The 17804-nt window shown below is 35.0% G+C and overlaps 1 protein-coding gene across 50 annotated transcripts in view; it reads right to left on the reverse strand.

Annotated features, from left to right (window-relative positions):
• Positions 1 to 17804, reverse strand: part of NDUFS4 (NADH:ubiquinone oxidoreductase subunit S4) — a 696041-nt gene that overhangs the window by 10410 nt on the left and 667827 nt on the right. For all 50 annotated transcript variants that reach the window (XM_050794140.1, XM_050794119.1, XM_050794155.1 and 47 more), the window contains one exon: positions 9720 to 9793. In XM_050794140.1, the coding sequence (XP_050650097.1) occupies positions 9720 to 9793 (74 nt within the window). The remainder of the gene's footprint in view (positions 1 to 9719; positions 9794 to 17804) is intronic.

Consider the following 17804-nt stretch of genomic DNA (forward strand, 5'->3'; position numbering starts at 1 on the left):
CCGCGCCCGGCCTTATATGCTATAATTAAGGGAGCTACTTGGGAAGAGCTGTCAACTATGAGAAAAGTTGTCAATTCAGAAAAGATCCTTAGCCATCCCAAGGTTATATTTCATGGGAAAAGTGTTATTAACCAAAATTTATGCTATATGGTAAGTTCCTGGGGAATTATCAATGCCTTCACTGCTCAAGATGTGTTCTATTTACCTGAGTCCTTGTACTGCTTTGCCCAACAAATAATTACAGTATAGTTTATCAGTCATAATTTGTTATTTTTAATAAAAACATTAACTTGATTGCATCTTTACTTCTGTAGTTTAAATATTGCATCTTCTAGGCCAGTAAATGTCAACTGGAAATCAATGTCACTTCTCTGAGTTTTATTAATATACTGATATTTAGGACATACTCCAGACTTAAATCTTTTTACTTGATATTTATATATTTTAAATATATGCCAAGCATATTCATGTTATGTTTCAGTATTATTATGTCGTATCTCAAGATTTTTTTCTCCATAAAAGAATATGTTCATTTTTATAAATCAGATGAATATTCACTGTCTTTGAAAATAGGCTTAAGCGACCACATTACCAGATATTTTGCTGAAAACGTTTGTGGATTAAGTTGCATTATTCTTGCTATGAACTCTTAACCATATATTTCACTTTAATTTTTTTTTTTTTTTTTTTGAGACGGAGTCTCGCTCTGTTGCCCAGACTGGAGTGCAGTGGCGTGATCTCAGCTCACTGCAAGCTCCGCCTCCTGGGTTCCGCCATTCTCCTGCCTCACCATTAATGGGCCAGGCATGGTGGCTCACGCCTCTAATTCCAGCACTTTGGGAGGCTGAGGTGGGTGGATCACCTGAGGTCAGGAGTTTGATAACAGCCTGGCCAACATGGTGAAACCCCATCTCTACTAAAATACAAAATATTAGCTGTATTAGCTGAGCATGGTGGTGGGCGCCTGTAGTCCCAGCTACTTGGGAGGCTGAAGCAGGAGAATCGCTTGAACCCAGGAGGCTGAGGTTGCAGTGAGCCAAGATCACGCCATTGCATTCTAGCCTGGGCAACAGAGTGAGACTCTGTCTCAAAAAAAAGAAAAAAAAAAAAAGAAGGAAATAAAATTACCAGTAATGTTAACTACAGCCATTTTGTCTTTTATAATCTACAAATAGTTTTTATTTTTTTTTGTTTTACTCTGATGCTTCCTGGCAAACTCCTGCAATCAGCTACAGGGCAGAGTGCTTTATCTTCAACAAACAAGGACTGTCTCAGAACCCTGAGGAAATGGCCCATGCCAGATGCTTTGAGGGTAGAGGCTTTTGATGCCATCACTTAATTTTAAGACCATACAAGTAGACTGAGTCAGGATATCCAGAGCGCTAGTCAAGAAGCAGATACATTTATGATCCAGTAGAACAAATAATAATTATATAGGACTGAAGAACTGATGAGGATCGATCATAATTTTATGTTTGGAATATTGCTGATATTGTCTCAATGTATTCTTTGTACATGTAAGAAAGCTCTCTTTCCTCTTAAGGTATCTATAACTCATTACAATTTAGTAGAGTTTACTTTGTAAATTGAAATATTTGTAAATAATATCTCATTCTCCATGACTCCTCCAGAATTCAGAAACTCTAATTGAGTATTCTTATTTTCATGACAATATAGTTATTTGCATATGTCCAATAACAATACGTCCTTCTGGGAAAAGTGGCCTAGCACTTGGCTTATAGGATTCCCAGTCTTATAGTAGCAAGGACTCTTAGGATATTTTGGAGATCCTGAGAAAGGAGGAATTTGCCCAAATTAAAAGGTAATACCAAATAAATCTAGTGGCAAGTTCCCAGCGTGGTTTCCTAGCTCAAGAGACTTAAAAGTCCAATCAGAGATTCCTTGTAAAAACTTTCACCAAAGCAAACAAGAAAGCGTATATGACAAATTAACACTCTTGCTACACGTATGTAAATAATAAGGCTAACTATCATACCAGTCTTATTTTGTGATCACAAATAATCTCTCGCTGAGATTATCTCCTAATCAAAACGGAGAAGGAATAGAAAAATAAAAATTTTTGTTTCAATGGAAAACTATGCATTGTTTCTAGCACACCCTTTCCCTTCCAGGTCAGATTTTAGATCAGTTCCTTATCTTTTAGCTACCGGGCAATTCTTTTTAGGTTGTACACAATTGATACACATGTAATTTCTGTCCTGTGTTCTACTTAATAGACCTCCCCCACCAAAACCCAATTTTGTCTCTATTTGCAATCCACTACATTTCTTTATTTCACACGAATTAGCGCTGTTTTGACTTTTACTTTAAACTGGTTATGATATCTGCCTTGTCCCCTTATATGAGTAAAATAAATTCTTTTACTTGCATTTTATACCTACATGAAAGTCATGATTCTTGCCTTTGAGTTTTTGTTTTGTTTCGTTTTGTTTTTTTAAGATACATGGATGTGAGGTTGAGACCCTCATAAGAAGTTACGTTAGGTGGAAGCCCAGACCTTACTGATGTTCACTTCTGGGATAATTCTAAGTACTAAGCTACATCTCCAATTATTTCTTTCTTTATTTTCCTGGATCCAGGGCCAGACCTGTTTCCTTCCCTGCTTCTACCTTCTATTACTTCGGAGGCGGGTTTTCCACCTCAATAGACCCACTATGAACAGAATGCAGTTTCACAGCTTGTCCTCAGCCCTCCTATTCCTGAAAGAAACCTTCCTTTATTTTGAGAATTTCAAAGAGTTTTATAGCTAACAACAATGAGAAAAACACAGGGGGTAAAATGACATACTAGAGAAAAGTCACAAAGTTTCAAATCAGATCAAACGGGGGAAAAAAGGCCATTTCTAGTTTTCATTAGCATGTAAATGGTAGTAGATTCTAGTCTTCCACCGTCCAAATTTTCCACAGCTGTCTTCCACCTCCTCTCTCCATGATGTAGCTTCCTCCACCCCATCCTTCTACCCCATCACTTACTACATAACACAAGGAAAGACAAAAGCCACATGGGTGAGAAAGGTGAGTCTTTTTAGTACACAAAGAACTGAACTGAGGTTCATCTACATTTCAGAGGAAACCCCAGATATTCTTTTTCCCTCTTTACAAAGAAACGTTATCATTAAAGAGTTCCTTTGGAATAGATGCTGAGCTTAAGATGTTTAAGATGAGGCCCTAAGGTTAAGGCTAAAAGAATCAGGGGTTATTTATATTTGCTTTGTGTGTCAGTATGTTTGGGGACATGGTAGTGGAAAAAGGGAGAAAAAGAAGTCATAGGGAACATTCAATCTTTTCTTCTTTTCCACTCCCCAATTTCAGAACACCAGCCTTCCATAAGAAGTGAGGTAAAGAAGAGCGAGCTATGCAAAAAAGATATAAGCTGAGGAGACAGCTGCAGAAATTATCAATAGCAGGATAAAGAGAACTTCTTTTCATCTCAAAAATGAGAGTATTCTTATATAAAAAGATGAGCCTGCATAATACCTTATTTGGTTAAGAACTGAAAACAGATGATTAATGGGGGAACTTGTGTACTTATAGAGATACTATAGGTATACAGTACATCCCTACATTATTATCCCTCCCTATTATCTCTACTATAAAGATACTACAGAAACTTATAGCATCTCTAGAGTACACTATATAGAGTATATATAGTATATTATCTCTATATATAGATACGATCTAGATAGTATATATAATATATATAATATATAGTCTAGAGATACTCTATAGTCTATTCCATATATCTATATAGTAAATATATATATAGTATCTCTATATTATACTCTAGAGATACTATAGGAACACTATAGTATCTCTGTAGAGACCTACAGTATCTCTATATTATTTTATAAGTAACAAGAGTTTCTACATATCCTTAATTCATTCTAGGTAAGAGTACCTGAAGAACAGAACTATATTTCTTAAGAAGTATTACATTTGAACTTTTCCAAGTTGGATATGATTTTCCTGTTTCTCACATTTACTACAGGAATTATTTAATGAACTATTTATATAGAATATTCTATTTACATAGAATATATATATAATGTATAAACTGTATATTGCTAAATATATCGGTGCTGTTCAGTAGAAATATGTAAGCCATACATAAGTTTCTAGTAGCCACATTAAAGAAATAAAAGGAAATATATAAAATTAATTTTAATAATTTACTTAAGTCCAATATTTCTAGATTATCACTTCATAAAATAAGAATTGAGATATTTTGTTTTTTTCATACTAAATCTTTGAAATCCAGTGTGCATTTACACTTACAGCACATCTAAATTCGAATTAAACACATATCAAGAGCTAAAATCACATGTGGCTAGTGGCTACCATATTGGATTCGTGTAGATCCAGATTATTATTTGTTAAGATCTACTAGCATCATAGTATCAGGAAAACCATTGGACTTGGAATCTAGAAGGTTAGGCATTGTCAGAAGCAATGTGATTGATCTGGGGCTTGTTTTGTTAACTTCTCTAGGTTTTGATATCCTATCAAAGGGAGAGTTTAGAATAAATAACATACAGTTTGGAAGCAATTCAAACATTATGAAATCATCATTTTATGTATGTTTCAATACACTTCAGGATGCTAAACCTTAATAAACTCAGGATAAACTCCAAATTAACTTGTCAGGAAAACATTCATTAGTTGTATTTTACAAACACACTAAAATGTAATAAATTGTTAATCATCCTACTATACTTTGCTTTCTTCAGGTTTCTAATTACAGGGAATTAACAGATTAACAGTTCTTCTAAAAAAAACAGTAAGTCACCAAATTAAGGTGATTTAAAGAAAAGTTTAAAGCATAATCTGGAGAATCATTTACAATATTACTAAATTTGCTGTTAAAATTCACCAATATTTATTGAGCACATTAAAATATAAATAGGACTTGTTTTCCCTGGTAAATTCTTATAATCCAATAGGCAGGATAAAATATTACAGTTTGAGTGTAAGAACCATGCCTTATTTAACTATCCCCAGAGCCTAGCCATATAGCGCTGACATAAAATAGGGTGTGTTCAACATGCTTCTGACTGAGTGCAGTACAAAAAAGGTAAAAGAGAAAACCATACTATAAGAGCTGCAAGAAAGGAACAAATTACTGTGAAAGTTAAAAGGAAGAAAGATGAGTTCATCCAGTAGTAGACGGGAGGTGGAAGTGAAGGAGGGGAATAAGAAAAGGGATCAAGAAATGAGACAGCATATGAAATAGACTTTGAAGACTAGGTTGGAGTTTCATAGGCAAGGATAAGAATGAGAACAGTATTAATGAGCTTGTAGAGGAAGGAAGGTGTATAGCAGGTTTGGAATGTAAGGGCAGAAAGTAGAGTTGGAACACAGTAAGATAAAACTTGTTAGTGTTTGGTAATAAGTTGGTGCCTGTACTGTGAAGAACTTTGAATTATCAGTTGAGGAATTTGTCTATTAAACATAGACTTTTGAAGATGTTTGAATAAAAGGTATTTTGGGACTTACACAAATGTCAGAGTATTGAGGCAGTATACATAACAGTTTAGACTAGAGATCACCTAAAATTTTCTGTAAAGGGCCAAGTAGTAATTATTTTTAGGCTCTGGGGCCATATAGTCTATATTACAACTACTTTTCTACCACTGTAGCTGAAAAGCAGTCATAGACCATATATAAATGAATAAACCCCACTGTTCAAGTAAAACTTGTTCACCTTCTTGTAAGTATGTCAGTGACCCTGTTACTTAATGTCTCTAAACCTGTTTCCTTGAACAATTAAATGGAGATAACTGTTCCTGCTTCATAGAGTTACTAAATGAGAATGAAAAGCACTTAGCATAGTGCCTAGCTCATGATTTAGTGTTTATGTTACTTTCTGTGGTGATAATACTTATTACCCAAGTCTCAAAATATAATTAGAGGGCATTAAATATGTTTTGTAAGGCTGGGTGCAGTGGCTCACGCCTGTAATCCCAGCACTTTGGGAGGCCAAGGCGGGTGGATCATCTGAGGTCAGGAGTTCAAGGCTGGCCTGGCCAACATGGTGAAACTCCTGTCTCTTCAAAAAAAAAAAAAAATTAGTTGGACATGGTGGTAGCATGCCTGTAGTCCAGGAAGCAGAGGCAGGAGAATCGCTTGAACCTGGGAGGTGGAGGTTGCATTGAGTAGAGATCATGCCACTGCACTCTAGCCTGGGTGACAGAGTTAGACTGTCTCCCCACCCCCTCTCAAAAAAAAGTTTTCCAGAAAGCAACTGAATCTGAAAATCTTACTCCCCTTATTGTATTGATTTTCTACAATCTTTAATGTCAAGGGAAACCATGCTCATGACTTCTCTTTTTATTTGACATTTAAAAGGGAAATGAAAAAACTAAGGTGATGAAAGGTAGGCTTTTATTTTCAGAATAGTCCCTGAATTGATATACAAATAATCAACTGTATATCAAATACAATTGATATTTGATTTGTATATCAATTATCAAATACAATTTGATAACTGTCAAAAGCTAATATACTTTTAGGCTACATTAATATAAAATATAATTTGATAAATGATATACAAATCATCTTTTGTGTAGGAATGTGGCAGTTTTACCCTAACTTCCTATTTCTAGATACTACTGAAAGGAAAGCACTAACGCCCATAAATGTATAACCTTTGTCATATTTTACTGTTAACACAGAATCAGCTGTATTAACAAAAACTCATTTTCCCCTAGACAGCATATGATTAGGGCACTGGGCTAGATAGCAAAGAAATAAAGACATATATGAACTAGCCCATGGGCTTTAACATCCTTAAGTCTATAGGTTTTGAACATTACCCAATCCACTTCTCATTTCAAAGATAAAGAAATATGCTTCTAAAAGGCTAAGTGTACTGAAGTATGACTTGTTCAAGTTCTGCTGTGAGGCAGACCACTGTGGAATGAGAATCTTAGTTACCAGCCTCTTAATCCAGTAGTCTTTACATAGTAGTGCATCTGAACTTTTTTTTTTTTTTTAATGCCTTAACTTATCAGAACATTGGTTCACTCAACCTTCAATAGCACTAGCTGACAACAGATGACTTAGCTGGGGGACAGGGAGGATCCATTTGTATGTCCTTCACTACTATTTACCTACCCAAGAGGGGCAAATCAGAAGGAAGGGGATGCTGTGGAATTTGGAAAAGATCCCCCACCTCCACTTCTGTAATGCTTCAATGGTGTTTATTTAGATCTTGCTTCCACTGTAGCTGAAGAAACAGGCTTTATCTATTTAAAGACATAGAATGCTATACATTAAATAAATAAGGCAGATCGTAAGTACTATAGCGAAATTAAGAGTGGAATAATCATTGAGGACGTTTCCAGGAGATGAGAATGGTTTCAAATTCTTGAGTAAAGAAATATGTTTCTTTCTATTTATTTATTAATTATTTTTTGAGACTGAGTCTCACTCTGTCACCCAGGCTGGGGTGTAGTGGTAGGATCTCAGCTCACTGCAACCTCCGCCTTGTGATTCTCCCGCCTCAGCCTCTTGAGTAGCTAGGACTACAAGCGTGCACCACCATGCCCAGCTAATTTTTGTATTTTTAGTAGAGACAGGGTTTTGCTTTGTTGGCCAGGCTGGTCTACAACTCCTGACCTCAAGTGATCCACCCACCTCAACCTCCCAAAGTGCTGGGATAACAGGCATAAGCCACTGTGCCCGGCCAGAGAAATATATTTTAGAAAGTCATTTATTCCATCAGATATTGAGTGTCCATTATATGTCCGGTTTTGTGCTAGGTGCTAGGCACAAAGCAGTAACCAAGACAGGACATAGTTCTGCTATCTTATAGGTTAAAATTCCTGATTCACTGTTAGCCTACAATTTTATGTCACTAACCATTAGGCTTTTTAAAGTTACACTTTCTATAGACTTTGATAGTGTTCCTCAATTTTCTTTCCTGGGGAGGTAGAAGTCAGATGAGAAAGCCACTTGATTTTAATAGGAACAGTGGTGAGCTCACACCGGCAATTCACATGGCAACTGTAGTCATGCAGTCCTTGTGACCACTTAGAGAAAGACTAATCAGGGATTTAACAATTTAATTAGATTTCCTGTTATTAAACTCACGTCACAGACTTCAAATGAATAATTTTCAAAGTGTTGGACATGAAATATGGTAAGCTGAAAAGATTAAAAAATTAATGGAACTGTTTTCCATAACTATGTTACAGTTTAAAAAGAGAGCAATGTTATTTTAAGTCAAAATAATATTTTAAAAGACCACTTTTAAGAACAATTATGTAATTAAGAAACTTGGAACTTGCCAAGAAAGTATAAATAAGGAATTACACTTAAGAACCTTTTGAAAAAAGTTTTTTAAAGTCTATTAATAACATAATAGGATATATTTATATACTATCATATACTTACTATTTGTGAGACCCTAGTCTAACTATGCACTTTTACTTTTATTAACTCATTTAATCCTCATAGTGATTCTCATTGCACATATGGGGAAACAGAAGTATAAAGTCATACAGGTAGTGACTCAACACAGATTCAAAGGCCGATAGGTTGACTTCAGACTTTTAATCATAAGCTATACAATACCAAGTGGAAAAGAAAGCAAATATGTTAGATTATAACCTTTATAGGGCTTTCACATTTGTATGTCAGATATGTTAGACAACACTAATAATCTCTTATTTTTATATACTGCTTTACAGTGACGATGCACTTAGACAAATTCAATTTGACAAACTAGAATAACAGGATACATTAGGTACAAATGTTTAGTAGTGCATTTGAATCTAAGGAAAACAAACAGCAGACATACTGGCTGGAGGGAGATGAAGGTCAGAACTAATAGTTATCAAGTAGAGTATCTATTATGTATCAGCTATCTCCCGCCTCATGAGGTAGGTACCCTTATTTCAACTAAGAAACATTGTCCATTATGAAACTAATCCAAAATCATATAGCTTCAAAGTGGCATAATCAAGATTAGAATCCACACTAGTCTGACTACAAAACTTCCTTTCACTATACTATGTTGGCTTAACAGCAGAAAATAAGGAAAAAGGAAGACATTTTGCATTTTTGTTGATAGCAAGATCAATATAACCCAATGATGTTAGGTGGCTGCCCTAAAAGCGAATATACTCTTAGGCCACATTAATATTATTATACAGTTGAGATTAGGGTTGGTATTACGCCCACCATATCTAGAAAAGTAGCAAATGTGGGCATTTAGGCTGAAGGGAAATTTTACAGGCAATATGACAATATTTTCAAATAATTGAAGAGTTATTAAATAGATTAATAGACTAGATTTCGGCATTGCATTTTGGCTCAAAGAACTTAATTGTAAATGGAGGTGTCAAAACTGGACTAGGCTGCCATATATGTTCAATTAAGTTTAACCAAATGTTAGTAATTTTACAGACGAATTCATAAACAAGGTAGGTGTTCAGTAGTTTCATTCCCTTTCTGTACTTTAAATTAGAGCACTTTGTCTTTTACATGTTAGATGAGTATTCCAATTTAGGTTTTTTTTTTGGAGGTGGGTGTTCTGACGCAGATTAAAAAGTCTGAAACCACTGGATTAGATACATTAAATATTAGATACATTGAAAGCACTGGATTTCAACTCAAATTCTGTATACCCGATTGATTTTAATTAAGGTAAGAACATAAAACCATATCTTGACTTTGTCAAAAACAGACCAAACGTACCATTTTTTTCAGCAAAGGAAACTGCATCTTCTTTAGTACGGAAGGTTAGAACCATGTTGGATAAGGGATCAGCCCTGTAAGAAACAATTTTTTTCCAAGGTTTAACATTAAGCTTTGGCTGAGAAACAAAATCAATATTTAAAATAAAATAAACAGCTACTATAAAATCAAATAAGTACATTACCGATGGAATATTTTATTTGTAATAATCTCTTTAAAACTGTTAATTGGAATACCTTTTTCTGTGTTAAATTTGGGAGATTTTCTAATATGTATTGTCAAATAATAAAATTCATAATTGCAAAGGCATTCAGTTAGTCTTTAACAATTTTATTCAACTCTAAAAAAAAATCTGAGATGAATTAAAAAAACCCAGGAGGATTCTTAAATGGAACTTAAAATTTACTATCAAGATTACTGATGTGTAAAATTGCTAGTACTATCATTACCCAAGAAAATGCAACAACACATTCTTGTTTTTTTGTTTTTTTTTTTTTTTTTTTTTTTTTTGAGACGGAGTCTCGCTGTGTCTCCCAGGCTGGAGTGCAGTGGCGTGATCTCGGCTCACTGCAAGCTCCGCCTCCCGGGTTCACGCCATTCTCCCGCCTCAGCCTCCCAAGTAGCTGAGACTACAGGCGCCCGCCACCACGCCCGGCTAGTTTTTTTTGTATTTTTAGTAGAGACGGGGTTTCACCATGTTAGCCAGGACAGTCTCGATCTCCTGACCTCGTGATCCACCCGCCTCGGCCTCCCAAAGTGCTGGGATTACAGGCTTGAGCCACCGCGCCCGGCTTTTTTTTTTTTTTTTGAGACGGAGTCTCCCTCTGTCGCCCAGGCTGGAGTGCAGTGGCCGGATCTCAGCTCACTGCAAGCTCCGCCTCCTGGGTTCACGCCATTCTCCTGCCTCAGCCTCCCAAGTAGCTGGGACTACAGGCGCCCGCCACCTCGCTCGGCTAGTTTTTTGTACTTTTTAGTAGAGACGGGGTTTCACCGTATTAACCAGGATGGTCTCGATCTCCTGACCTCGTGATCCACCCGTCTCGGCCTCCCAAAGTACTGGGATTACAGGCTTGAGCCACCGCGTCCGGCTTTTTTTTTTTTTTTTTTTTTTTTTTTTGAGATGGAGTCTTGCTCTGTCACCCAGGCTGGAGTGCAGTGGCCGGATCTCAGCTCACTGCAAGCTCCGCCTCCCGGGTTTACGCCATTCTCCTGCCTCAGCCTCCCGAGTAGCTGGGACTACAGGCGCCCGCCACCTCGCCCGGCTATTTTTTTGTATTTTTTAGTAGAGACGGGGTTTCACCGTGTTAGCCGGGATCGTCTCTCGATCTCCTGACCTCGTGATCCGCCCGTCTCGGCCTCCCAAAGTGCTGGGATTACAGGCTTGAGCCACCGCGCCCGGCCAACTTCTTCTGAGTCTCCTTTTTGAAGACTATCCACTCTTGACAAACCTTCCATCACTAACAATATTCTTTTTAAGCACAAAAAAATAAAGCTCCAAGATCTGACATCCAATTGAATTCTTCAATGTAGTACAGTGTTAATGTTTACAAATCTACATAGGCTCTTTAGAAAATCCAACTTCAAGAAATGTCACTTTTATTTATTTTTTAAAATTTTTTAATTGTTTAATTTTTTTTCTTTTTTTTGAGATGGACTCTCACTCTGTCGCCCAGGCTGGAGTACAGTGGCGTGATGTGGGCTCACTGCAACCTCTGCCTCCCAGGTTCAAGCAATTCTCGTGCCTCAGCCTCCTAAGCAGCTGGGATTAGAGGTATGCACCACCACACCTGGCTAATTTTTGTATTTTTAGTAGAGACAGGGTTTCACTGTGTTGGCCAGGCTGGTCTCGAACTCCTGACCTCAAGTGATCTACCTGCCTCAGCCTCCCAAAGTGCTGGGATTACAGGCATGAGCCACTGTGCCCGCCCCACTTTTATTCTTACAACAAGGTAGAACACTGTTTGCTACAAATGTTTATTGTGACTCTCTCAGAGGTGAATAATATAGCATTCTATGAAACATTGTTTAGAAATGTGGAAGTAAAGAATATATAAAGGAGGATTCAAAAGGTAATTTGGATAGTGGAAAGATATGAGAAGAGAATACATGGGGAGTACCTCTCACTAACGGGAAGACCCACAAATTACTGCTGCCAAAGTTCTGGTCACAGACCATGGTTGCTACTCTGAGATTTCTATAATTATATATATTTTTATCATAACCCACCCCCTACCCTTTGTAAGCAAAAGAGCTTCATATGGCTGGCTATATTAGTACTAACATCATAATTTTATATTGGTTCCTCCTTTTCAAAGCACACACGATTTCCAGTTGATAGTTAAACTATACATACTGAGAACAGAAGTGTCAACATAAATATGATGCAGTAATCTGTTAAGTGTTGATAGGCACACTGGCTTAGTTGAGAATAAGAAACAAGACAGAAAAAATTGCAGGAAAACTTAGCCAGGAGACCAGAGCTGTTTCCTGCAAAGATGGTATAGCCTGTATTATTATCCTCACTTTATGAATACATACATATAGAAATCAAATAGTAACAACTTATATCCATTGTATCCAATAGTAACAACATTCATCCACTGGAAGAAGCCACTATTCTTCCAGCCATTCAATTTCTACCCTTCTCATTCTCCTTCATTTCCTGTATTTTGCAGTTCTTTTCTAGGTATGCTGTCACCACCAGTTTAAGCTCTTTTTCATTCTTCCCATAACCCCATCCTAACTAATCTTTCTGCCTCCTTGACTCCAATCCATCCTTCACCAAGATTAGTCTTCCTAAAGTTCAAATCCCAAACTTACTCACTGCCCAGTTCAACAATTTCAAATAGTTTTCACTGTCTATCACATTAACTTCAGGCTTCTACCCTGGCATTTAAGCACTGCTATAACATGGGCAGAACTACTTGCAAGCCTTCTTTTTAATTACTCCCCTGAGAAGTAACCAACCAGTCAAATCAGGTTGCTAATTGTTTTTATATAAATGCAGGCTGTACTTTCCCATCAGTTCAATTTGTTCCTTCCTCTTGGAATACTCTCCTATTATCTGTATATGGAAGTCCATTCAAATAATCCCTCATGGTTCACTTTGAATACTAACTTATTCCATGAAGTCTTTCACATCCTACCCTCCTCCAACTGTATATAATCTCTTTTTCAATATCAACTAAATATAATTTGTGCTTTTATTTTTAGACTTTATTTGCTCATTTCTCAATTACTGAAGTTCCAATTTGAGTAATGGCAGAATATTATATCAGATTTATCTAACTATAAACTCTGGACAAAACAGAAAAATAATTTTCAGAGACCAGAGAGTGACTAATAGCAGGAAAAAAACTAGGGTTTTCTTTCAAAAAAAGGAACCACAATGGATTTAGATCCAACTTTATACGGTGTTTCCCATAAGGTATTCTCTAGTCTAGACAAGCTAGGAGCATCGAAAACTCAAGCAGAAAGCTGTAATCTTAGTGCAAGGTGCCTGGAAATGGAGTCCAGGATTGCCAGAGCAGCTGGAAAGGAGTAATCCACAGAGCAGGGAGCTTTTGAACTGTACATGATTGAGCAAGGCTTCAAAATGATAGCTGGGAAGGCTGAAAGAACTGAGCAAAGATTTCAGCAGCTGCCTGTTACAGGGGAGACTGTCTGAAGGGAGAATGTGGGTAAACACCTTGTGCTTTCTATCAAAACTTCAGAAAGGCCGTGCCTTTTTATTTTTTAACACTAGGTTCCAAGACTAAGAGTAAAACTGAAACAGATCCACTCCAACAATGCATAATCCTCCACAAGTTCAAGGTGATCTGTCAGTAATTTCACTGTCTGTTGGAACAAAACTTATCAAGTTGCTACTGTCATTAATTTGAGAAACATTAGGGATCAGATAATTAACAGATTGTTATTTCTTAATATAAATTGTTTGAATATTAACTAGTGACTAATATTTCAGGGACTAATTAGCATATTAGAAAACCACATATCCACTATAAGATATATGTGAGATTCTTCATTTTAGTACTATATCATACATAATAACCCAAACAAATTTACACAAATAACCATCAATAAACAGTGTGCAATGGATAAATCTCACAAAGTTAAGCAAAAAAGCCAGTCACGAAAGAGCACATAAAGGATGATTTTCTTGAAGTGGAAAAAAAAAAAAAATAGGCAAAACTAATCCATGTTGTTAGAAGTCAGAACCGTGGTTACCTCTGGAAGGCTGAAATCCAAAAAAAGCATGGGATGAAATGGGAACTTCTGAGGTACTGGAAATGCTGTTTCTCAATTTGGGTACTACTCACATGCATATGTGTTCAGGTTGTAAAAATTCACAAAGCTGTATGCTTCTGATCTGTATACTTTTCTTAATGTATATTTCAATAAAGTTTAAAAAGCAATATTAAGCCTGGCAAAATAATACATTGTATCTGTTCATATTTCCAAGGTTGATTTTAGGTTATTTTTCCTCCAATATCATTTCATATACTTTACTACACACTAATGAACATCAGTAAACCAATAAAATGATACCAAAAATTGTTTCATAATTATAATGTCCAACATTGGTTGGCGAATTGCTTTTTGTTCTACACCATAAAACAGACTTTGTGAAGATATCTACCATTGGTGTATTTCAATGATCATTTTCTGCTTACGAGCAAAGCCTATTTATTATTCAAAACAGATCTAAGTATCAATACAATATAAAAATTAGCATTATAAATATCAACTGACTCTTGACTTTACCTAAGAGAACTATTCATGCATAAAATATATTGGTGAAACATTTTGGCACTGCGAATTTTTCTTAGATGCCCTCTGAATGGCACAGAACAGCAAGTGAATGACTTTCTTCTTGGGAAGCTTAGCTTATTTATTTATTTTTTTAGTTTAAGTATCAATAGCAGTTATAAGTGGCTCTAAATGCTGTTAGTTTGATTAGCACCATTCAGAAATATCAGGTGGTTATCTTTCTGCAAATAGCAGACATATATAATGAAGACCATAGAGAAAAAATATGTAATATTAAAACCAATATTTTAATAAATACTTTTGTTATTTTAAAAATATTCTGATGTAAGAAATGCCAAATAGCTGGGCAAAAAAAAAATTATATTCTGCTATAGAAGTTATGTGTGCATACTCCCTCCACCCTCCATCAGGCCAATTCCACTGATTGGGTGAATGCAAAAATGTTAAATACATATTACCAAACACATATTACTTAAAAATAGTAAATCCATATCCAATTATAGAACATATAATTGGATTAGAAAATATATAACTGAAATTCACTACATCAACAGATTAAAGAAGAAAATGCCCTTCAATAGATATTACAAAAACATTAAAACTCAATACCCATTCCTGATTTTTTTTTTAATTATTGGTAGATCAAGATTAGAAAAGAACTTTGTCCATTTTAGTATATCAGAAACATTTCTGCTAAAAAATGAAAAGGCAATAAGGATGTTGAATATCATAACTAATATTCAACTTTGCAAATTTTAGCCAATGCAACAAGGCAAGAAAGAGAAATTGGCTATAAGGAGAAAACAAACTGCCACTATTGTTAGATTATACAACTAGAAAATCAAAGTGAATCCCTTGAAAAACCATGAGAACTAAAGAGACAGTACATAATGTGGCTTATATGTAAAATCAACTTTAAATATTAGCAATACTCAACTAGAAAATGTAATGAAGAAACCTCATCTGAAATAGTGATAAAACTAAAATATCTAGGCATAATTTTAATAACAAATGTGAAAAACTTATACTAAGAAAATCATGACATTTCACCAAAAGACATATGAACTTAAATATATGCATATACATACAGTGTAAAAAGTCTGGAAGGATATATACCAAATTGTTGTGGGAGCTTCTATGGAGGGAGGGGAGTATACTGGTGAGAGGGTAGTAAGCAGGGGAGGGAGAGGAGTAACTGGTAACATTCCTGGCTTGTATGTTATATATGGAAACATGTATCTATAGTTTAAATCTAAAATGCAAACACAGTCATTTACTTGTTCAAAAGTCAGTAATGAGATGAAAAGTAGACAGAATCCTTATTTAAATTTAATAAAAAAAAACCTGAATGACCTGATTAAAGCAAAATTTAAAAGTGCCTTGGCAATGTGTTACAACATAAAGGGGAAAGATGATACAGACAATACTTCCATTTGCTACTTACTCATCATCAAAAGAATTATCTGCCAACCTAAGTAAGATATCCACTTTGATAACTTAAGGCTTGAGGATCAAGTGATGAGAGAATTTGCAACATCTACATTAGTGCATATCTCTGCTTAAACTGTTTGACCTTCTATGTCCACTATGATGTGGAACAAATCCTTGTTTCCAGAAGCTGAATGACAGATTCATAATTTTCCAATGAAAAAATATTTTTAAAATTTAACACAGAAGTCACATTTTCAGAATGTGATTAACACAAAAAGTACTGAGTCCAATGATCACTGAGTTTCAATGACCAATGTACACTAATACAGCTGAGGAAAAATAAATCATTTTTAGGTTTAATCAAAATTAAAGTCCTGCTTACAGAAATAAATGAAAAGTAAGTATCTACTAACCTAAAATATAAAAGACTGTAAAAAAATAAATGAGATTAATAACCAATAGTTATCTTTGGCAACTCGCTACAATATTAAACAAGGATAAGTCATGTTCTCTCCGTGCAACAGGATCAAGGAGATTTAAAAAGTAAAAACACTTGGGTCAAACCCAAAGGATAATTTTGCACCTGAAGATATTTTTCATATTTACACAAAGATAAATCTTTTACCTTTGAGTTCTAACATTTAAAGACTCAGGTAATTAAAAGAGCATAAGAAAAGCTCCACTTTGGATGAGAGAAGAAATGTAAATACAGTACTTTAAAATATGAGTTTAGAAATCTAAAAACAAAGATCAAACACATTTATCTTAAAATCCTACATGTGAACCAAAGTGGCCTTTCAAAAAAATACTGTAGATAAGCAGATAACAATGAAATGTATTCAGTATATTTTTAAAAAATAAAACGATGTTTATAGTCACGAAGCCCATTTTCACAATGAGGATCCTTCTCCTCAATCCCCACTGAGGAAAACATATGGGAAAAGACTTAAGATTTCAAATTTCTGTCACAATATTACCATTGTAACTTTGTAAAATTACCTTTTCCATTAGCACTGCCTCTGCTGCTCAATGAAATGTGTCCTTTCCTGTGTATTTAAAAGCAAGATAAAAAAAGAAAAAAAAAAAATCCTTCCAAAGGTATATAAAAATAATCTCTGCAGGTGTTACATTTGTCGTATTTCTTATACTGCATACTTCTAATCCTCTGTAATACTCTTACATTAGCAGGGTTAGATGTTTGTTAAATCCTCCAAGCCATTCCATCAATATAATAGACCTAGATAGAATTATCTATCAGTTAGAAGAAATGAATAAAGTTAAGCCCAAGATCCCCTAAATTAGGAAACCTTGTGGCTTTGGAAACAAATATATTCTAGGTATAGGATGGATAGTCATTTCTCTTTTAGCATATCCTAAAATCATTCCTTGACCACAGCAAAAAACACATGAAAATATTAACATTCTCTTTTCTCCATTAAATATAGTAATTCTCCTGATTAAAAAAAAAATACAAGTCTATATGAACTTATCTAGCCAGGTTTAAAGTATTTTATATCTTTAATATTCTACATATTAGTATTATATATATAATTGTAAAATAAAATATAAGCCGGTTGAGAACCCAAACTATGGTCAACCCATTAATTTATCTGGGACACAGGTTTACTTTTTAATTAAGTGATAAAATTTAATTAGATGATCATGAAAAACCTTCAGCTTACAATTCCAACAATTTTATAAAAAGCTTTAAAATATCTCACCAAAAGAAGTCAGAATTCAATATGTTCAAGCAGTAAAACTATATACTATTTTTGTGTCATTAAAAATGCTAAAAAAAGAGTAGCAATTCTCTATTCTAATCAAATCAAATAAGTAAATATTTTAAATAATAATTTTTTTCTTACATTTTTTCATGCTACTGGT

Source organism: Macaca thibetana, chromosome 6 (assembly GCF_024542745.1).
Source record: "Macaca thibetana thibetana isolate TM-01 chromosome 6, ASM2454274v1, whole genome shotgun sequence".
In the NCBI taxonomy this organism is placed as follows: Eukaryota; Metazoa; Chordata; class Mammalia; order Primates; family Cercopithecidae; genus Macaca; species Macaca thibetana.